Source organism: Falco punctatus (assembly GCF_963210335.1).
Source record: "Falco punctatus genome assembly, chromosome: 9".
Lineage (NCBI taxonomy): Eukaryota > Metazoa > Chordata > Aves > Falconiformes > Falconidae > Falco > Falco punctatus.
In genome coordinates, this window is record NC_137589.1 from 42,555,617 (window position 1) to 42,578,259 (window position 22,643).

A 22,643-nucleotide genomic window follows, 5' to 3' on the forward strand; every position below is an offset into this window, starting at 1 on the left:
GTTGTGGCCTTGCACTGCCCATGATCTGCTGTTTCCTAGGGCAGTTTCGGCTCCTTGCCTTTGCTCAGCCACTGATGCTGGCCGCTATTATCTGCTCCTGGAAGTATCAAACACGTTACCTCCCCTCAGGTGCCCTTGGTGGCACTCGGTATAATGCTTTCCACTGTCCTCCAGTGCTGTCCTTTTTTAAGATTGCTTTATGTTATGTGCACCGCTGTTTAGAGACTGCGAGGTCACGGATTGCTGAGGAATTAACAGATACTGCCTTATTATGTCCACAGGAGATTGCAGAGGCAGACAGCTTCAGTGGGTCTGAAAAGGGCTGATGTACATGGCCAATAGGCCACAAACAGCCACTGAAAGGAAAATGAGCCCTTGGAAGTAGCCAGTAACATCTCCAGTTCTGGATGGTGCCAAGGTCTGAGGTGAATGGACAGTGGAGAGCAGCTGGTCCCACCTGCTCACTCCAAGCAGTACTCGCCGTCCTCTGGGCTGGAGGCAGCAGTGTCTCACCCGCTCAGACTTTTCTAATGCTTGTAAGGACGGCCAGTATCGTTAATTACTTTCTTGAAGTTACCTTTCTGTAAATTCACCCTGTTTGTGCCTGTGTACCAAGCGCTATGGGTAAGGTTTGGTTTAAAACCACAAAATAAATACGAATCCCATACTGTTCCAAAGAAAAAGCAGGCGAATGTGGAAATAAGAGTGGTATATCCCCAATAGAAAAGCATCCAGTTTCTCTATTTGCAATGAGAGGCACAGCTCAAACTTCTAACTACACCGTTTTCCTCAACGTTTCTATTCAGGCGTGTCACTAACGTGACCGCAGACACGCGGTGCCCGGTGAGTCCCCGCTGGCAGGGCCAGCCGCGCTCCCCGCGGGAAGGAACGGCGGCTCGGCCGCCAGCGCCAGGCCCCTCCGTGCCGCCGTCGGACGCAGCGCGACGCGAAACCCCGCTACAAGCGGGACGGGGGGACCAACAGGTCCCGCCCTCCACCCGCCGCCGCCGCGGTGCACACACCCCGCGCATGTGCGCCGTCGGCGCGTCACTTCCGGAGGCGGTGCTTCCGGGTCGCGGCACGGCCCAGCTCTCCTCGCTCCGCGGCGTCCTCCGGACCCGGAAGCGGCAGCCCTGGCCCGCCGGCGGGGGAGGAGGCGGCGCCCGGCCCGGTCCGGTCCGGCCCGGCCCCACGGAGCGGCGCGGCGGCGAGGCCTGTAAGTGCGGAGGCGTGCGGGGTCCTCGGCCCAGCGCCGCGGGGGTGTCTCAGGGGGGCGGGCCGGAGCCCGGCGGCGGGGTGCCTGCCCGGGACCGGCCGGCAGCGGGTCCAGCGGCTCTCCCGGGGCAGCGACGCTGTGCACTGGAACTCCTCCTTCATTTCTGCAAATAGAAGCGTGGTAAACCCGCGGCCTGAAATGGCGTGTCACAGGGAGGCGTGAGCCTTGGCAGCAGAGGTGTTTCTGAGAATCAAGGGACCGGCGGCTTCCCCGGGCCCCCACGGGCGGCCGGTACCGCGCGGGGCTGCCCCTGAGGAGGAGCCGGCGGGAGGGACAGCCCGCTGCGCAGCCAGGCAGTCTGACGCGTTGGCCCGGCCGGCTGCCGTCGGGGCGACCAGGGCAGGGAGGTGAGCATCCGACAGTAACGTCTGAGGGGAAGGATGAAGGGGATGGAGCGTCGGCTGGAATGTTCGATTTGGGCGCGTGGTGAAGGGGGCAGACGGGTAAGGGAATTCCAGGGCTGCACTGGAAATGCTTCACGCTTGGTCACAGCCTGGCGGCCCACAGCGTGCCTTGGGGTCTTTACTGGCCTAATGCTGTCACTTCATCTGAATTACTGATTCCACGCTTCTTAGCTTCGTCTTGGGTGCTCCTGCAGCCTCTAGGTTATTCCTTTGGCTGCTTGGGTGCTTGCAAGATGAGCGTGTTCAGCATGTTGCTGGGTTGTGTCCTTGTTTTTTCATGTGCATGGCGAGCTGCCATCAGAACTGGTGTTCTCACTGCAGGGATACGGGTGAGGGAGTGAGAAGTGATTTCTAGGAGATACAGCAACGAGTTGATTTCAGTTTTAGTGGAAGTTTAGTGACTATTTACATGTGAACTGCTTAGATCTAAGCTTGGATTTTCCGAGTATGTTCTACGTGATTTTAGGTTTCAGAGGTTTATTGGGTAGATGCAAGGTTGGGATTTAAACTCTCAGTTATTTTTTCAAATTCAGAGCAAATCTGTTCACGGACACTTTTTTGGATTAGTTTAAAAAAATTGAGATCGTTGTCTACATAGACTTGTACAGAAATAACTGAAGCAGTGAATTAGAATCAATTCAGTACATTTCTTCCTCAGTCATGTTTCAGGTCGGTCTTTTCACACCCTTTCATCATCTGCTTATTGGTTTGACTGTTTCACCCTGTTGCAACAAATAACAAATGTGTCTAACAGCAGAGTTCTTACCTAGATTTCCCTTTGAATTGGCAAAGGCCTCAGCAGGTGAAGTGGTCGCCAGAATGATCTGTGAGTTGCATATTCTGTAGCACAAATTTTCCTGACCTTCCCAAGTTGTGAGCATGAGAAACAGACCCCATCTTTAAAGGTCAGTTATATTAACAAACGGGGCAGCAAATAAACAGGATGTGAGTCACATGCCCCTGACAGCAGCGCAGCCCCGTGTTGGAGCAGCAGGTCTCCCGAGTGGCAACTTGGTTTGACGCTTTGCTTTGGAGATGGATGAGTGGCACTTGCTGAGGAAGGGGGAGGTAGAGCTCAGGCTTTCTTCAGTTCTTCCCTTTTAGCTACTGGAAGGGACGGGCTGGGAGCTATGCGGTGCAGAAGCAGCAATGTGGCACTGCTGGCCCTAGCCGCACACAAAATGCTATTGCAGGGGTACTACATACTAGTTGTGTCATTGGCATTGTGGTTGTTCGTGGGTGTGATGCTGCCTTACGTTTGAGATGTGCAATGCAATGAGTTTGCTGTCTTAGGTTTTTCAGGCAGCAGTTCTCCATTTGTCAGAAGTGACCAAGTGAGGGCTTTTCTGTTAGGCAGTACCTGTAACAAAGACTCCAGGATGCATATCAATATTAATTTTGTTTGTGAGCGCGCATGTCTGCTGAGCAGCTTTATTGAACTGTGATAACCAGCTATTCATTGTCTGTAATCTCAGTTTCTTATACAAAACAGCAGAAGGACAATCCCTACCTTGTTTCCTTATTGCTCAAGAAGTATTGTATCTAAATCAGCTATTTTGAAAACAAAACAAAGCTCCTTGAATGTTTTGTGTACTCTTAAAGGAGACAGACCAAAAATTTGTCAAGACAAAAATTAACAGCCAGAGGAAACAGATTAATCTATTGTTTAAAAAGTGTGCATCTGTCTGGTTACATTTGATGTAGAGTCCTAAAGGGGCTTGAAGTCCCCAGTAGTTTTTTAGGTAGGTATTATCCTCGTGAGCATTTGTGAAGTCAGAAGCAGCTTGCACCCTGTGATGACATAAAAAAATAACATTGTGATCATCCTTTTTATGCAATAAAAATACTTTCATGTGGAATGGCAACAAACTGAGGAAAAAAAAAAAGACAAATACAAAACTATATGGTTTGGTATGTGCTTCAGTTTAATACACAAATGCTGGAGGAGCTCAACTGCACCTCACTGTCGAGGACCAGGAAGCCTGTTTGTGGTACGCCTGCAGTGCTGCACAGAGGCTGTTCTGAAGATCCCATGGGCTGGCTGTAGCTACAGTGAGGCCCCAGGCTTTGTCTGGGGTCAACCTGGAGCAACCTCCTCAAGGCTGTGAACCTTCACATGCTTTAAAACACCTTTCACTGAAATTTAGCTTCAGCACAAAGCTTCAGCAGGCTTTCTGAAGCAGCTGCAATAGGTGAAATACTGGAAATTTATGAATAATGCCATACTTCATGCTCACTTGCTGATTGCAGTGTAGACATAGCTAGTGAGTCTTGCTTAGGAAAAAAAAACGGGTCATCTCTGTCAATGTTATACAGGCAAAAAAAGATCAAATGTTGGCGCTTTCTGTTTCATTGTTTTCTTAAAGGTTGAAGTTTGTATAGGTTCTTGTAAAATTTACGGAGGTTTTTTTTTTAGGCTCTTGAATGCCACAATGAAAAGAGTCAAAATAGAAGTTTTGGTCTAAAATTTGAGCAGTCCAAGCCTATGCTTTTACCCTCCTCTTTGCAGTTGGGTATTTTATTTGTTCATCTTTGGAACGTTAAAGCTTGACGAATTGTCTTTAAAGCATTTTAGGCACATGAGTGAAAAGCCATGGTTCTAAGTAAAAGTGCTGTGCCACTGTTGAAAGTATCCCTTTCCAGCTTTCTGTGCAAGCAAAAGTACAGTAGTCTTCACCACTCCCAGGCAGTGACTGTTGTTCCCTGTTTCTGGATTCATCAGGAGTAAAAATAAAATGGAAATTGTAATGTGTTATTTAAAAGATAATCTGTTTTTGTTTTATTGCTTTAAAATCGGCAGTTAAGCCTTAAAAATGAACTCAAATACTCATATTTTTTCTGGATAGTAAATTCTCATGGACACATGCTGTGAAATTAGGTAATAGGGATTCCAGTGTGGTGGGTCATCACAATATGACATTGCAGATGTAATGTGTGTGTTAGGTAATGCTTGCTAGCCAGTATGAAAAAATAAGCATAATCATAGACATTAAAAATTAAGCAAAGTGTTTGCACATATTTAGATTAGGCAAAAACCAGGCAAGACGCCGCTTTTCTAACTGCTTCTATCCAAACCATTCAGTACAATATCAGAATGAAAAATGACAACACTTTGTCATCTGTTCAAATTGATATTGCACTCTTTGCAGTGACAGCTGAAAAGGCCCACAGGTGCCATATAAAGAGGTGACCATGTTGTCATATTTCATTTAGGCATCCCTCTGCAAAGCCATAATTACCTAATTAGGTTGTTAATTAGGAGATTAGCATTTCACTATATTGATAGAATGCTCTTTGCAGGCATGAGTCTAGATACAGATTTGTCTGCCCTAATTTATAATCTCTGCATTTTTTTATACTTATTTATTTGCTTAAAATCTTGATGCAAGATAGCTCAGATTAGCTGAGAATAAATTTGTGTACAATTAAATGAAGATTTGACAAAATCAGGAAGCTAATAGAGGAGAGTATACAGTTTCTGTACATATTCCAGTATTGTCTCCCTCCTTCCCTAAAGCTCAATAATTAAAATATTGGAGTTGGTATAATTTGCATCCTGATTAGTATTACAACAAAAATACAGCCAAATTCCAAGCAGTTCATAAACGTAGAAATACGTCGCTAATGCCAGATTGATTTACAGGTTTGAAAACTAACGAATAATTTGTTGGAAGTTGTGTGCAATGTAGTGTCTTCTCATCATAACTTTCAAATTCCAGTTTCACTTGTGAGATCGCTACTTTAAATGATTATTTCCTCTTTAATGATAGGACCCAAAGCATGAGTGACAGCTTCTCTAGATAAGTATTCGTTCTTAAATGCACTTGAGCTTTTGTTGAAACATAAACTTGAATTTTCATATATTGCGGTTCACTTTCCTTTATCCTGCATGCGCAGGAGTCTGTCTGGCATTCAAGGGCTTTGATTATTTGTACTGCTGCAAATGTAGATAACCACAGAACCATTTCTTCTGCAATTGCAGACAGAAGTTAACTGGAATTATTTCATATAACCTGAATCACAAATTTTGAAGTATGTTCTCACTGTCCTATTCCAGCTTATATGATGTGGTGGAAAATAAACTTTTTATTCTAATCTGCCCATTTTTTTCATAAGCTTTTAAGACCACTTTAAAGAGCTGCAGTTGGAGAGGTGTCTAAGTCCAGTGGCTATGGAAGCCTTTAAGCGATAAGATGACCTGTGATGTTATATAATTCTTCCAGCTGCTGTATTTTGATATTATTAGTAATTGTTTTAGATCTAGGTGGTACTTTCCAGAAGTTGCATCTTTGGAATATTTTTCATTACATTGAATCAGGCTTCAATTGTTTATTACTTCCTTAAGGAAGATGGTCAATTTAAACATACTTACTCAAAAATAAACAAAAAAACCCAAAAAAAAACCAAACCAACCAACCATACAAAATGGAAAAAAAAGAAAAAAAAGCTACAGCTTTGCTGAATAGGAAAGAGGAGATTTTTTTTTTCTGCTTCTTGCTTTTTACTTTTGTAATTCAGAGAGCAAAATAACCTTGCAGGAATTGGCTTGAGAGTTGTGTGAAGAATTTACAGCTGCTTTTTAGCCATTTGAACTGAACGATTCTTAAAATTATTCCATTAGAATTGGTAGAATTTCAAAGTTGTAGCTCTTCCCTTTAGCAGAATGCTTTTAGCAGCTTGCAGCTTTCTCCAATTTTTATCATTTATTCTAGCTTTCGAGGTCTATGAGCAAATTTCTGTGCGTTATATGTTCTATATTTTCAAGCATGAAGGGCATTGATATCAAAATTTTCTGCAAGAAAAATATTTCTTGTACTATGACCAGTTGTAGCATGTCATGAAAAGACAGCGTTACCTTGCAGTTTTCGGAACAATGTCCTTAAGTTGAAGATGAGCCAGCAGTAGCCAGACTGTTTGGTGGAGCTCTACAGCTGTGACCTGATGTCTGTGGACTCCTTAGAGGGACAGGTGCAGTGCTCGAAAAAATGCCTTTTGTCATTAGCTTTGCTTTACCAAGTGAAGTCCATCGACCCACCAGGAGCATTTAAGGAGCCTACGCGGTGAGACTGGGGAGCAGAGCGGAGGGCTGGGGAGCAGTGGAAAGGCTGGCTTGGGGGTCCTGCCCTGCTGCTGGCAGCTGTGAAAGTGCAATGCAGCTGGCCTCGGCTGCCACAGTCTGGTGTAGTGACCAGCCACCTTTCCCTGGGAAAGGAGGGAAGGATTTTGTCAAATTCAACTGTGTATATTTAAAACAAATCAGAAAATTCAATCCAGGGTAACTGTGTTTTCCCAAAGCAAGGTAACCTGCATTTAGCATTTTTCATGCTCAAGGTCAAACTTTTTCTTCTGAAATCAGCAGTAAAAACAGGTTGAGACGTGGTTGCAGTCCCACAAGTGAATGTGGTCCAGCACTGGAGCAGCAAGACAATGCTTCCAGCCACATCCGCTGTTGTCTGCGCTGATACATGGTGGGTTGATAGGACGGATTGGAAGGGTAGCAATCATAAGAGGTGTGTGTTCAGTTTGTCCTTTCCCCTTATCGCACGCTTGCTTTGATATCTCATTGACACAATGTAGGATAACATGCAAATATAAATCAAACTGGGTTTTGGATTATGTGTGGGGGTTTTGGTGGGCAAAGAGGAAAGTGAGAAAATCTTTTATTTAAATAATTACAGTATATCAAGCAAGTGGGAGCATCACAAGAAGACTTAATATGTTGTGATGATGAAGTTGCCTCCCCAAATTCAGATGTGCTCATCTGTGTGTTTAAGGTATAGCTTGTATAACTGCATATCCTCTTTTCAAGACCTTTGTGTCACCTACTGGGAGCTGAATAATTTGTTAGAACGTTCTGCATTACTTATTGTATGCTGTATTATGAATGAGGTTGATCTGCATAACAGCCTTGCTTCACTTGCTGTGAAAGTCTATAGATGCCATAAATATAGCAGTGGGTTACTGGAAGAGGAATACTTCTGATAAAAATAGTAGAGTGAGATCCAGCTGTCTAATTATTCTACAAAGTTCCTGTGAAACCTGGCAAGTTGTTCAGCCTCTTGATGGTGCTGATTTACATCTTTGAGGATATTTTTTAACTGCACAAGACTAATAGGGGGCTGTGCCCTCCATGGTATTTGGGGCACTTTGGTAACACAGTGATGAGACGAAGGAGAAGGTGAGCGAGGGCATTCACATCCAGGGTGTTGATTAGATAATACGCAGAATGTAAGACAGATGAATAATAAAGATCAAGAAGAAAGCGATGGTCTGATTCAGCTCTGTCCACCTATGTGATGAATCATGGGAGGTGTTTGCCAATAAATAGTATATCATCGTAACACTAACCTGTATATCATGTCATACATAAATACTGTTAAGGTTGCATAGGTTTCACATTGCTCTTTTCGGTTTTAGTGTTGGCATAGAGTATGCTTGACAGCTGTCTGCAAAATGTTTTATTTAATAGGAGAATAATGTTTAGGTAGCTAAGTATTAAAAGAACATTTAATTTTTGTTTATGATTGAAGAAGTTGCTGATGCTCAGGAGGTCCCTGAATTCCATTAAATTCAGCTACAACATGTGAATGTGATAATGGTGGTTGGGTATAAGAAATGCAGAAGAGGCGGTACGCTGGCAAATCTCAGTAGATTTGGAAATTGATCTTGTACCTGTAATTTTGCTGGAACTGATGAGATGGAGGCTTCCAGGTGTTTGTGTAAAGGTTTGCAAAATTGAACTTTGCTTTTCTGAATTCTTTTACTTCATTGGAGGTCATTGTTCCTCAGACCAGGTCTGTGCCATCTGTTTGTGTTTTGCCTTTATCAAAAGGAGGAACCAGCTAGAATTGTGTAGATAACAACTGCTAAAATATGGCATAAAAATCTGAACTGAATTTTGCAGTCTGAACTTGTTGTCTGTTGGTTTTGGGGTTTTTTTTAGGGGTGTGAACTGTTAATAGAATTTCCAGTTAACATTTATTGAGAAACTAGTTTTAAGTTGTCCTTTTTGAAAATTCTGAAGAAAAAATGTGTTTGTATTAAACTTCAGAGTTTGAAATAGAATTTCTGGCAATTTTTCACTGCTTGTGTTTATGAGAAAAGCAATTGCATATGTAAAATTATAAAGAAGCTTGGCTAATTTAGCACATGGACTGTTAATAGCATGAAGTCGGGGTGCAGAGTATAAAGGTAAAATTCTCGCATCTGCTGTTACATGTTGTTAACTCCCTTAGCAGACATTAAATCATTTCAAGTACAATAATAGTGTGGGAGGTAAATTAACTAACCATTAACAATCTTATAAATACACAATTAACATGCCAACATTTATATGACACATTGATGGGGCAGCAGTAATTTTTGATTGGGAGTTTGCAGACCTTTTAGAAGCCTAAGGCGGCTGCGTATTTAAACAAGTTCTTACTGCTTGCAGGTAAGCATGGCCTTTTTTAACAAGTGGTGTGTAAATAATTAAAGAACATTCTCAGTGCACTTTTAAAAAAATACCCATACCTTGTACTTAGTTGTGTCTGTATCCTCCAAGTTGCATAATATTAGTCACGCTGCTACGGCTTGCAGGCCTTTAACACGTAAATTACAGCCAGGAGACGGTTGCCTTATGGTAGGATATTTGCCTTATGGCCTCTCTCTTTGAGGACAATGAGAAACCCTTCAGGGAGAGCAGGCCTACTTTCTGTAATGGAAATAGTCAGAAAATAAAAAATAGAACTTGGAGTCCCAGTGTTGCTGATGTTGGCAGGAACCTCTGGAGACCTGGTCCGACCTCCCAGCTCCGAGCAGGGCCGGGCAAGCGGGTTGCTCAGGGCCTTATCCAGTTGGGGGTGAGTGTCTCCAGGGGTACTGACGGAGCCTATTTAGCTGATAGCGTAATTTATTAAAATGTATGGTAGGAGTAGTGTATTAACAAGCAGCATGTCAGTTTTATTTCTCTACCATTCCTTTACTGAATTTGTTCTTGCTGCTGGGTCTGTTGTTCAATAAAATACTTCAGGTTTTGTCTGTATTTTTTTAAAGCAGACAAGACGTGGCATCACAGGAAAAAAAAGAAAGAAAGAAAGAAAAGGCAGTATTTGTGGCCAAGCCTAAAATTATGAAGGATGTAATTCTCTATTTATTGAATGTTCTAATTAGCAGATGCTGATTTTTGGTGGTAGGTCGGGACAGGTAAGCAGGGTGGGCTTGCAGTTTACAACCCACCTTTGGAATTTTGCTTTTGTCATGATTTGATGAGTGTCCAAATAAAGTATTACTTTTGCTTTGAAGTACATAAATGCAGAAGCTGCTTCAAGGGGCTCTCTGTGTTAATACACCTTTCCCCTTGGAAGCATACAGGGGAAATGATGAAATGTGCTTGTGCTGGTCCTGGAAGGAGGCTGTCTGGTGCTTCCTTTCATTTTCTTTTGTTAAAATCTGCCGGGAAAAGGCCAGCTGCCTTTACCAGTTTTTCATGGAATATGGCTTTGTGTGATTTAAATTGTTCTCTTTCCTTTGGCATTTTCTTCTTGCTGACGAAGTTTTGCAAACAGCAATGGTAGGGGTTTTTAAAATTGTTGTTTCTATGTTCAAAATACTAAATAAGCACATTTAGTTCCATAGCTCATATTAAAATGTTGGGGTTTTTATCTCAGGTGTGCAAACGATTAGAAAAGCAGTGGGGATTTTGAACCCCTGGAATTGATGTCTAGGCTTGCACCTCTCTCTAAGCTTAGACTTAAAACTCCACCGACCTCCCTCGTCCTCCGGCTGAGGTTTTGCAGTCGCTTTGAGCTGGCCATGACACAGCTGCTGGGAGAACCCCGGCTCCCCTCTGCCTTTTGACATTCCTGCCTGCACTACGTTGGTACAAGTGCTCTTGCAGCTCTTTGCTGTTGGACTGATTGGCTGAAAATTAGTAAATTTTTTTCCATGTTATTTTAATTCTTTTGGCAAATGTATTCCGCAGGTCCGTTTTTTGATCCAGCTCACCTCACAGCTACACAAGTGCTAAGTCCAGCCTTTGGGAGGGAGCAGATACCTGACCAGGGCCAGGCAGGAGCATGGAGTTGCCCCTTTCAAAGGCAGCCCAGACTTCAATTAGGTTAACATAACTATAAAGCCACAGCTATGCTAAAATAGGGTAACAGTTTGAGTGTGGTTTGGGGTTTGTGGTTTGGTCTTTTCTTTTTTGTCCTCTACGATGTTTTGTAAGGCCGCTTGAGCATTCTGAATGAAACATTTTAGGTAAGTGGCAATTACTGTTGTTAAAGTGCTCGAGAACTCAGGCGTGTGGTATATGATTTTGTATTTCTGTATTATAACAGTTGCCCTATGTGAAGTGCAGTGCAGCAGCAATGTTCGGTATTCTGCCCTGAGATACTAATCTCTTCACATTTGAAGTTTTTGCTGGAAATACAAAACCTGAAGAGGGTCTGTTATAAACTAATCAAAAAATTGGTCTGTAGAGGCAGGAGAAAAACAGTAATACACTATGGTGATGGGTGAAAAGAAATACAAAGCCATATCTGGTTTTGTAACTTTATTAATTTGAATGGACAGGTGTTTCTTGTGTATGTTTTGTCTCTGTTCTTCTATGTGTAGTACTTAAAATATTTTGCCTTATGGCAACCACTTGTTGTAGAGTAACAGGACCTGTCTGTGGGTGTCTGTTGTGTCCTGTTGTCTTGGGATTCAGGTTTAAAGCTGTCCTCCAAACCCACTGTTCTTTAAGTTGACCTCAGCAAGCAGTGTAACTTAAGTACGCTGGAGCAGAATTAAAATAATTCACTGTTCAAAACTGATCATTTAAGTTTTGCGCAGCCAAAATAAGAACCTTTTTGAATCAAGGTTTTGGTGTGTTTTTTCCTAAAAAGCTGTGTACATTGTATTTCTAGGTACATGTGTCCATGAAACAAGATGGAGAGAAGATAGTATAGTGAAGTGGTGGACTTGTGGACAGAATGGCTTTCCTGGACAACCCAACAATTATACTTGCTCACATTCGGCAGTCACACGTGACCAGTGATGACACAGGGATGTGTGAAATGGTCCTGATAGATCACGATGTCGACCTGGAAAAGTTTAATCCCTCGTCAGCATATGGGGACAGTGGTTCAGAAACACAGGGAAGCAATGGTGAGACTCAGGGCTATATATATTCCCAATCAGTTGATATTACCTCAAGCTGGGACTTCGGAATCAGAAGACGATCAAACACAGGTAGGTGATGTTTGCAGCCAAGATAACATTAGCCTTTTAAATTCAGTTTCTATTAGTCTGGCTTGCATGGACAAATCAGAGTGTGACTAGCTAGGTATCTGTCAAACTTTTCCTTTTGTGATGTGAAGACCTTTTTCTAAAAGGACGTGTAATGATTCAGTTACTTTAGTGTGCTGTCAACTGAGTTTTAATTGCTGTTTTACTTATTCATGTACAGAAGAACATCGAGGTAGTCAGTTTTATACATAAAAAATTTTTATATTGTAAAGGCATCAAGTCTAAATCTGAAGTACGTGAACAGTCTTTGATATTTCTATTGTTAATGTCTGGAGGGATGTTAACTTTTGAACAGGATAGTTATTTTCAGAGAAAAATTTATGGAGTGAGGCATCAGATCTGTTTGTTATAAAAGAAGATAATCAAGTTTGATGTGAGCCAATGAAGTGAATGATTTGTCTGTATTGTCTTCTGAAATTTTATTTCTGAGAAAAGCTTTGAGGTAGGATTTAGGTTACCAAATTAGAAAGTTTGGTACACAAAGAGTGTACACCTTTTCAAAATATGCTGTTTGTCTTGGCTGGAAGAAAGGTGTCCCACTTGTTTTTTTTCATATGAGGGATATTCAGACTGCTACTTGTACCCAGGGAAGGCTATGAGCAAAAGGTCTGTGAAATAAAATATGTATGCAAAGGTTGGTACAGGGTAGTCAGTACTGATATCTTCTTTTTTTTTTTTTTTTTCTTCTGTGTTATAGTTGGGGCTTTTCCAAACAATTTCTGAAGGTATTATAACACCACCTAGAGCTCAGAAAAAACATCTGTGCTTTACCTAACAAGTAAAATGTTGTATGGTATTGAATATCTTGAAATACCTTTTATAAATAAGAAGTTGTCAAAAGTTACAACAAAGACAAGGCACTGATCTCTTGGAATGGAGAGTTAGATTTGGAAATAAGCTGAATATATAGCTGCAAGTGACTGTAAGGCACAGTGAAAAGCTTAGTGTGCCGGACTGCCTAGCATTGTCCTTGAGGTCTTGTTTAGTTCAGTTGGTGGTGTAGTTTTATGAGGTAGGAGAAGCAAAGCACCAAAAAAGAATTCTGAAGGATTATTTCACTGAGTAGACTGATAGAATGATCTCTATTTAAATTATGGATTGAAACCTTTTAAGTTTCCAATTGGAGTCATATTTTAAAATAATGGTTAGGACACTCAGTCCATTGGGGAACCTGTTTTTTGCCTCTCTTCATCTGGCATGGCTGTTATGTTCCATCGTGTGTGCTGGTACCACCAGGAACCTAATGCACTTATCCAGCCAATCAGGAATATAAAGAATGCAGTACTGAACCCTTTTCAGAAATACAGAAAGAGGAATAAATAAATAGAAAGCTAACTACTTTTAATATAAATGCTTTTTGCATCACACAAGTACTTACCTTAGTTCTTGATGGAAGAAAACACATACATACATAGAACAAAGTGTTTGTACATCTCATAAGTACAAAAACTCATTAACTGTGAAATCTGCTCCTAAAATGGGCAAACATAAGCACATTTCTTTTTTACTTAATGTAAATCTACCTGAGTAGATTTAGCAGGAGCAGGAATATTTTTCTTGGAAAAGCAGGTAATGGTTTTTAGGTTTGGAAAGAGAATGTAGTGTAATTCAGAGTATCAACAGGTAATAGTGGCAGACTTTTAACATTCAAGCTCTTCTTTATTCTCCTTGGTTTTACACCTTGCTAAGTAAAATTGTTTCTGCTTTACTCTCTTTAACCATTGATTTTGGATGGAGTATAACTTTTTATTATCTTTTGCAAAGCTGTTTTATTACAAAGTACCTTACCAGGACAGTATCTTTTTCATAAAATGTAGAAATAATGTGTTACTGTAGGAGAGTCAACATATCTCTGCAGAGACTACAGAAGTGTTGATTATTAAGAAGTTGTCATGTGGGTATGCAAATCTGGAAATGAATTTTATGTGCATTGTAATATGAACATTATCCCCTTAGTCTGGAAAGGGTGAGACATGGTTGGGTATTGCATATCATGTCTGGGGAGAACGCGGGGGCTGTCCACCGTTGAATTCTGCCTCCTTTTCCACAAGAGCTAGCTGGGTCATAGGTGCTCCTTGGCTCTGGGCTCTACCTCCTCCCTGCCTTTCAGCCATATTCAGAGGGCTAAAATGAAAAATAAAAATTAAGTGGAGACAGGTCTGTGCAAGGTTTTGGGTATATGGGAAAGCAGCAAATTCTCCCAGTCCACATGACTAGAAGAAACAAAGGCTCATCTAGTTGCTAATGGTTAATGAAATAAGGACTGCATTTGGTCAGTGACATTTTTCACACAGAAAGCTTTCAAACTAGCATGCTGCTTGTCAGAATGAATCTTAAATAATTCAGACTTCTAATAGGTACTGATAATGCCATCTAATTTCGAGTTGCTAAAATACAGTCCCAGAGTAAATGATCATTTGTGATCAGCTGTAGATAGAACAGCAGGACAGTTATTGAAGAATGTGACGGCACTTCAGCACGTTTGTTTTGACAAGAGGTGAAAACATTAAGTAGGATAAAACCATGCATTATTATTTCTAGTCTGTCTTTTCCTTTATCCATAGTTTAAATGTGAATCTAATATATTTTAATGGTGGCACATGTGGGAAGAAATGGTTGTGGAAGGTAATTTTGAGCTAGTCTGGACAGTAGTTGGAAAAAAAATTTTCTTTCAGAATAAAATGTCTATGCTGCAATAGTGTTTTACCCAATATTTAAACTTATAAGTGGGGATACTTATTTCATTAAGAGTAAAATACACAGAGGTATTTAGGCACTAACCTCACGTTGACTTAAATGGGAAATAAACAGAAATAGGATGCTTGTTACAGCTGCTAAACCTCAACTGTTACTTTTTTCATCAGTTCCCAGGCTGAGAGGTTTTTTTAATGGGGGCAAAAAAAATATCACTTCCATGTTCACATTTCAGTTCAAAGACTAAATGTAAAAGAATAATAATATGAGGGATAGAAAATATTTATTAACCTTTTTTTAATTGGTGAAATGGCTCAGGGAGCTCAAGTTGTATCTAAAAATTGTCAGAGTAATTTAGCCTTTTAGAGTCCCTTCTACAAACCCATTTTAGTTAATGAATGATCTCAATACATCAAAATTGCTAATATATCCAGCAAATTGTTTCCTTCAGTGATCAACATTATTAGTCCTATTTGCCAGTCTAATCTGCTTTCTTATTTTGAGCGGACACTTGATAACATCAGTTATTTCTTGTGGTCATTGCTTTGGGTAGCTTCTAGGAGGTTGAACTGACCATTTCCTGAGAGATATATTATTGTTAACAACAAGATAATTTAAGATACTATCTGGTACCCTGGTCTGTAAGTTCTTTGGTATTACAACTATTTGAGGCTTTTTTCAAACCCTGTTTTGAAGATGGAGTCAAAATATACGTAAAGAAATATTATATTCATTTTAAGATTTGACTAATGTTGTGAAGATACAAATCATTTATTTTACTACCTATAAACTGTTTCAGCACACTGAAGAAAAAGCTATGCTAATTTATATAGCTTTGACATTTTATAATTTTCATGATTTTTAGATAAAGGATTTTATATTTAAAACTTTAATAGTCTAGTCTGAGTTCATTTATCTTTAATTTTTGAAACGGGTAGAGTAATTCATAACAGTAATTTTATTCCTGTAATGTAATATTCACTTCAGTTCATTTGTGCATTAAAATTCCTTTAAGACCGTTATTAATGATTTATATAATGAAATGTCATATTAATCACAGAAGTTTTCACATTTTATTATTCTCTTCCATGTTAATACTATCTTTATGATCTCTATTAATGTTTTATATCCTCTAATTTCAATTATAAATCAAGAACATTTTCATGTTTTTGTTGGTATTTGCTTTTCAGGGGTGCCACCTTTAAAATTTTATGACTTTTTTCCCTACATATGCAGTATAAAACATCTTTATTCATATAAAGGTAGTTAATTATGTCTTTGTTTATAGTAAACTTTCATTGACAAACTTATAGTTGTAATATTTCTTTTCAAGCTCAGAGACTAGAACGTCTGCGGAAAGAGAGACAAAATCAAATAAAATGCAAAAACATTCAGTGGAAAGACAGAAATACTTCTTACTCAGGTAAAAAGAAAAGACCTTCTATTTTCCTACTGTTTTTAGTTCTGCTTTTGATGGTTACAGCATTTTCAGTTTGTAATTTCCACTTAAGTTTTCAAAGCATAGAGGAAATACTAATTATTGTATTTGCCTGACATTCCCCAGTTATGTGTTTCCCACAGTTTATTGCTTGGAGGGGTGGTGTGCCACAGGCCTCTCGTTTGTTTTCAGATATGACTAGGGCATTCCAAATTATCAAGAAAGGCAAAGTAAAGGAAAGATGTTTAAAATGTAGTTTGGCGGTCTGAACTAATTCGAGTGGCTGCTGTATTTTTTACAATAGAAGGTATTAATACAGCGTTTGTGTATCCTGTCATCTTGTAGCATCATTATCTGCTAAGGCTTCTATTGTCTCAGCAAGAAATGGAGATAGCAAAGCTCTTAGTGTTACTGTGGGTACGTAAGGAACAGGACATCTTTGCTCTATGGGTAGGTGATTGGCAGGTGTCTGCATTCAAAATGCAAGGTCGTTATCTCCATGAAAGTTAGGGCTTTCTAGCTATTTCCAGTGACTTTTGGTGTACCGGATGTGATGAAGAATTTTGTAGAGTTTATACTTTTGTGGTTACTTTTCTAGATAAGGGGAAAATCTTGAGAAATGGTGTATATATAGATCTAATTAAATGAAAGCATAATAAGTGCTGCCTTATCTTATCTAGCCTTTCCTTGAAAAAACAATTATCAGTGATTCCTCAAAAAAATCCTATTCTCTCGCTCTCTTTTTTTAATTTTTATTATATAATTATGTATGCCTGACTGGATGTTCTGCATAGTTTAAATTGTAATATATGAAATGAAAAGTCTGTCTCAGTTCTCATCTTTTATAGCTCAAGCTATATACATTCCTGTTGTATTTGACACACATTCAAACCTTTGTATGGTCTGTCATGCCTACTTCTTTCAAAATTTGTGTATCTTAATGAGTTTCCTGTGCAATCTCCTTTTTTTTGCCTAAATTCTTGTATCTTCCTGGCTGTCATTTGCAGAACCTTCTCCCTGCTCTATAATATCTTTTTTAGAGGAGCAAACAAAGCTGCTCACACAAGCAACACGGTTGCACTAATCTTTAGTAGTGTTCAGCTACGTTTGATACCTCTGTTAATGCATTCTAAAATGTTTTTGCCTTTCTACTTCTGTAAGCAGAGTTGTAGGTTTTAAAGTTTAATCTACCATAACCTCCAACTCTCTTTACTCAGTATTTTATCACATTTGACCAGTGATGATGCAATTATTTTTCTTCTTTATACCTAACTATATACTGCCTGGTATTTCTTTACACTGAACTGCACTCAAACTCCAGTTTCCTGTTGTGCCTGTGCTGTGTGTCATCTTACTCATGTGGGCTCCACCGTGACATTAGTTCCTTTTACGTGCTGCCCTGAAGATACAGGTAATCTGTCAACCCGCAGTAACAGAGGTGTCCCCCTCTGTGAGTGTGCTGGGTTTGCAAGCAAATGGATTGGTCCCTCCCTGCTGCAGGACAGATTTAAATAAAAAATAAGTTGCATAAAAACTCAAGGCACTCGCGCTCTGTCTTTGCTGGCAGAGCTGATTTAACTTCTCTTAGTCACTGAGATTCTGCATGTTACTTAGTTGCATGAAGAACAACACAGTAGGAAGAGGCCAGGAGAAAGAGCAGCCCTAGAGGATATCCATTGTACCTTCCTTCCTCTTTGTTAAGTGTGTGTGTGTGAGCTTTTCTGTTCTGTTCCTCGAGTTCAGCGTTTTTGGAAACACGTATGAAGGCAGGAACATCAGAAATAGCAGTTCTCGAATGGGGAGAATTTGGCTGCCCTCTTCTGACTGCTTATCTGAGCTTTAGACAAAGTCGAGCCTATGGTTGCCACCATGCAAACTAAAAGGATGCTGGGAAGTTGTTTTGCTCCGTGTTAAAGATCCCGATGACAACACCTCCAGAGATCACTTGTCAGAGAGATGCTTTACTGAAGAGACAAACTCTTACAAGCATTTCTGCTGCCCTGCGGTTGGATATGCAGTCGTAATTTGAGGCATCTGGCAATTGAGGTTTTTTTGTGATTCCCATTTTTAATAACTATGTACAGAAATAAAAGTACGCTAACCAGGATAAAAGGAAGTGAGAGACGAGTCGTTTTGTGTATGGTAATGAGAAAAAAAAAAAATTTTCTACTCATCATCTGTTTGCCTGCTGTTGTGAGACAAGCTGTTTGCTTTTAGGAATGAGTTTGAAAGATAAGGTGGTGGTAGCGTATGGACTTGAAAAAGAAAATCTCCATGCATTTGGAGTTGGCTAGGGGATTAACAAATAGAAAGGTGCTTCAGGGATAGGTGACTGACTGGAAGTGTGACATGAAGGAGGTCTGGGTTTTTTTCTTCTGCAGTGCAACAAATTCACATCACCTTTCTGTGCATCAATTCTTTTTCAATACAATGAAAAGAATGTTTCGGTTTTATGCAATGTAAAGATTGAATTATGTTAGTAAAGCAGTCTGTGGGTCCTATAAACCAAATAGGGATATACATAAAAAAAGTTTACTCCTTTTTATAAAATACTGGGTATTTTTAGATGAAAGCAAGAAGTAAGGAATTGTATTTACTTCTTACATTCATTCATTTCAGAGCATATAAAATGTAAATTAACAATATATTGAGTGAATCTTTCAAAACCCTTGCATTCAGCTCATGTAGCTCATACAGCTAACAAACACAAAAGCTGAAAAATACATGCAGCAAAACTGACAGCAAAACTTGGTTTTTTTAAGAATTAAAAAATATTCAATTAAAGCTAGTTTAATGAGCTGGTTTTTCCTTGAAATTTGAGAATTTAAAATATTTTTTCAATGTTTTTAATTGGAACTCTCACAGTCTGTGTCTATTAGGAATTATTTGACAAAATGCACAACGGAAGATGATAGTTTTTCAGAAATCTCATTTATCTTCTTCTAGCTTTTTGCACACATCTTTAGAAAGCTTTGGGTTCGTCTTCCTAAGTGAGTTGACTTTTGAAATTATGAAGTCTTTTGGAAAAGAAAACTGTATCTCAGCCAAGTGAATTTACAGTCTTATAGAATGTACTGTTATTTAAAGTCTTCAGTCGTGAGATATTTGATTTGAGTAAAAGCTGTACAAAACTCAAAGCAAAACAGATGTCACACTAATGAATTCAGAAGAATTCTTGAGATCCTCTTTTTGCACATCCCAACAAAGGAAACAATAAACAAATCATCTTAACATTTCCCTAGAGACAAAAATTGAAGATAAAAGGCTTGCTTTTTCACTTGAACCGATAAAACCATTATATTGGTTTCCAAGCTGCAGAGTACTTTCCAAATGCCCAAGAAATACCAGTTAATTACAATTCTACTGAAATATTACCCTTCATTTAAAAAAAAAAAAACAACAAAAAAACCCACAACAGATAAGGTTGTTACGAAAAACTGAATACCTAATGGAGTTGCCACATTTAAAAAGGATTTAATCAAGCTTTTTTGGTTAATCGCAGCCTTTCACAAGACTGTTGGGTATCTCTTAGTGCCAGTATTTAGCACTTTTGCCAACTGTCTGAATTTTCAGGCAATCTGCTGATAAAAATAAACTGAGCTTTTGACTAGTTATAATTTGACAAGTTTTAAATTCACATTTTAAGAAATTAACCAACTCTCTGCAGATCAAGTCCCAAGTCATTCTGCCTTGGGAGCAGTTTCATTTCCCTGAAGGAACAACACGTAAATCTTTGAGATGTGAATCTAAATGTAGGAACGCGGAGCAGAGTCAGTCTAGGAGAGCTGGTGTTGGTTCTCAGGTCATGATTGATGGAGTTTGGGGGTACTTGGTTCCTAGAGCAGATGTGGAAAAGACTTATCCAGATTCAGTCACAGTTTCTTGCAGATGAGACCCACTGGTACTAATATGCTAAACCACCCCAGGCTCTGTCCTGATTTTGAAGTGTCCTTATAGCATTAGAAGTCCTAATTATTTTTTTAAGTATGCCTGAAAATTTTGAGTTAAACTCTTGCTGGAAATTCGGATGTGCACTTTCTTCATATAAAAAGAGCTGCTTGTCAGAGGATTTTATGCCTTCACAGACTACACAAAGTACTCGCTAACTCTTATCACCTTTGTTTTTAGAAAGCTTTTTTTTTTTTTTTTTTTTTTTTTAAGTTGTCCAGACTGTTTGGAATGGTGTTTTCATGTTTGACATTTTTTGAGAGGAGTCCATATCCAGTCTACCATGAGAAGTAAAATCTGAAGAAATTACTGTTTTGGATCAGGTGTAGTCCCAAGCCTACTGCTGACAGCATAGCAATTTTACAGTATAGTAATGGGGTGGTATATTGTCCTGTAATGGAACGTAATATCGTGTTACAAGCTCAGTTTGAAATGCATTTGCATGGCATATTTCTTTTGCATAGTGTTCACTGTTCATTTAGAAAGAGTCAGGTAAGCAGAAGGACCCAGGATGTGTAATTCTGTCTTTGAATCTTGATGGTTTTTTATTTTGACGCAAGGGGCTCTTGTAGTGATCAGTTCCATTCTCTCTACGGGAAAAAATCATCTTTTCCTCAGCCTAAACTGTAGCTTCATTCAAACTTCTTATGGTTTCTTCATGTCTTTGGGCTATGAAAGAGGGGTGGTAGATTCTGCCCTATTAAAGCATTTGTTACTTTATGTGTTTGATTTTATTCTCCCTCTTACAATGTTATCTTTCTGTGGTAAACAGTAACCTCTGTACATCTCCTGTACAACTAATCTAATCTCTTTTCTGATCTACAGCAGAGGAGCTGAGCTCACTTTTTGAAAAAAAGAATTTCAGAGTAAAATCTCCGTGTTCTGGGAAGCAGTCAATATTATCTGTGCGACTTGAACAGTGTCCGCTGCAGCTGAATAACCCCTTCAATGAGTACTCAAAATTTGACGGCAAGGTGAGTGGATCAAATGTTTTTCTTTCAAACTCAGGAGGTCCCTGACCTGAAGATGATAGGCTTTAGGCAGTTCTTGTGTGCATTTACTTATTTAAACTTTAATTAGATTTTAGGGTAGGCCATCAGTTATTTTAAAGTAGTTGTCTAGAAACGTGCTTCTCTTACTCTTAAATATAATGGTTCCAGTTTGGTAGAACAGTTTTTCCCATTTTTCATTACAAAATTATGGCCTTACCATTAGGCGTACCTTCCCCGTCTGTTTTCTTCCCCACTAGGTTAGTTAGGTAAACGTTTAGTGTGGTAGAGTCCTAGGACATCTCTACAGAGTTGATGGTGAGACCCTTTGTATAAGTGATTGTTGGTCTGGCATTTAAAAGAACCTATTCTGTCTAGCCACATCACAGCACTTCCTGATTATTCCATGATTTATGGTGTCTTTATTCTCAAAATGCTTCCAATAAGAGTGGGAAAAGCTATTGTCTGTTTTGAGGGTGGAAAATAAGCATCACTTAGTCAATATCTGGGGCAGAAAAAAGGACAAAACAATGTAGTTCTGCGCCAGTACCCATTTATGTATGGGTACATGGAGCAGTTTCACTACAAACCTTGTAAGTCAAATTCATTCCTTGACTACATTAATTTCAAGAGCTTGCATTTGATATTGCTCAAAATTGTGCATAACTGTCTGGTTTTGTGTGCAGTTTAGTTACTCCGTGTTGTCAAGTATTTTTCTCTGTCATAAACTCTAGAAACTGAAATATAAACATTGGTGTGATGGATCAGTATCATTGTTCCAAAACAATTATAGATACTGCACAGATCTGTTTTCTGTTGGATTTGTTTGTGGAATCTCCTGTGGGAGTATGAAGTTTGAGCTTCATTACCTTGTGATGGAAGAATTTCATATTCTGTTAAGTATTCTTGAAGTGGAAAGCCAAATACGTAATTCCTAGCACATTGAGAAGGGTTTAGAATATTTGTGAAATGATAACTTTAATATTATGAAGTCCACATAGCCAAAGCTGCCTCTACTGTTATCTTATACTTACTAGCATGTAGTAATTAGTGCTACCTCATTTTCTTTTCAAATTTTCTGGCCTCATTAATGAATGATAGCAGTACTTTAATGCTGACAACACTAAGTGCCTTTTTTCTAAACTCAAAGCTTCTGCTCTGATGTCATGAAATTTCAGTTTTGGCAAGCAGTTAAGTATACTTCTGAAAGTCATGGCCAGAGGAAGTAAAAATAAGATTCATCTATTAAGAGAAGTCTGTTGTAATTCAGTGGTGTTCCAGTCCTGTTGTTCTAATACTTGAGAGTGATTTGGGCTGCCTCCTAGGGTTTTTATCAGAAACTTGAGGAACTTCATGATTCCTTCCCACTTTGACAATCCAAACTTCTTTTTTTCTGTATTAATATAGTATTATAGTTTACTGTAATGAAAAATATTAATTTTCATATTTTAAAGTCTGATACATTTAGCAGGTGTTTGGTCCATTTGAAGGAAATTGAGATATTAATGAAATACCTCTATGTTACTCAATTGTGATTTGTATGGTATGATACAAATCAACGCAGTTGTGATCCAGAAATCAAAAATACCTTTTTAACTCTCCAAAATAATTGCATTGGC

General features: G+C 39.3%; 1 protein-coding gene across 4 annotated transcripts in view; it reads left to right on the forward strand.

The window, feature by feature from the left end:
• The first annotated feature begins 1,043 nt into the window (after positions 1–1,043).
• MAPKAP1 (MAPK associated protein 1) overlaps positions 1,044–22,643 on the forward strand; it is a 107,598-nt gene continuing 85,998 nt past the window's right edge. The window contains exons 1-4 of one of the 4 annotated variants that reach the window (XM_080401425.1): positions 1,044–1,216; positions 11,574–11,898; positions 15,983–16,072; positions 20,861–21,009. In XM_080401425.1, coding sequence (XP_080257551.1) covers positions 11,640–11,898; positions 15,983–16,072; positions 20,861–21,009 — 498 coding nt within the window. In that variant the 5' untranslated portion in view covers positions 1,044–1,216; positions 11,574–11,639. The remainder of the gene's footprint in view (positions 1,217–11,573; positions 11,899–15,982; positions 16,073–20,860; positions 21,010–22,643) is intronic. The other 3 variants (XM_080401424.1, XM_080401423.1, XM_080401422.1) reach the window with 3 other exon arrangements.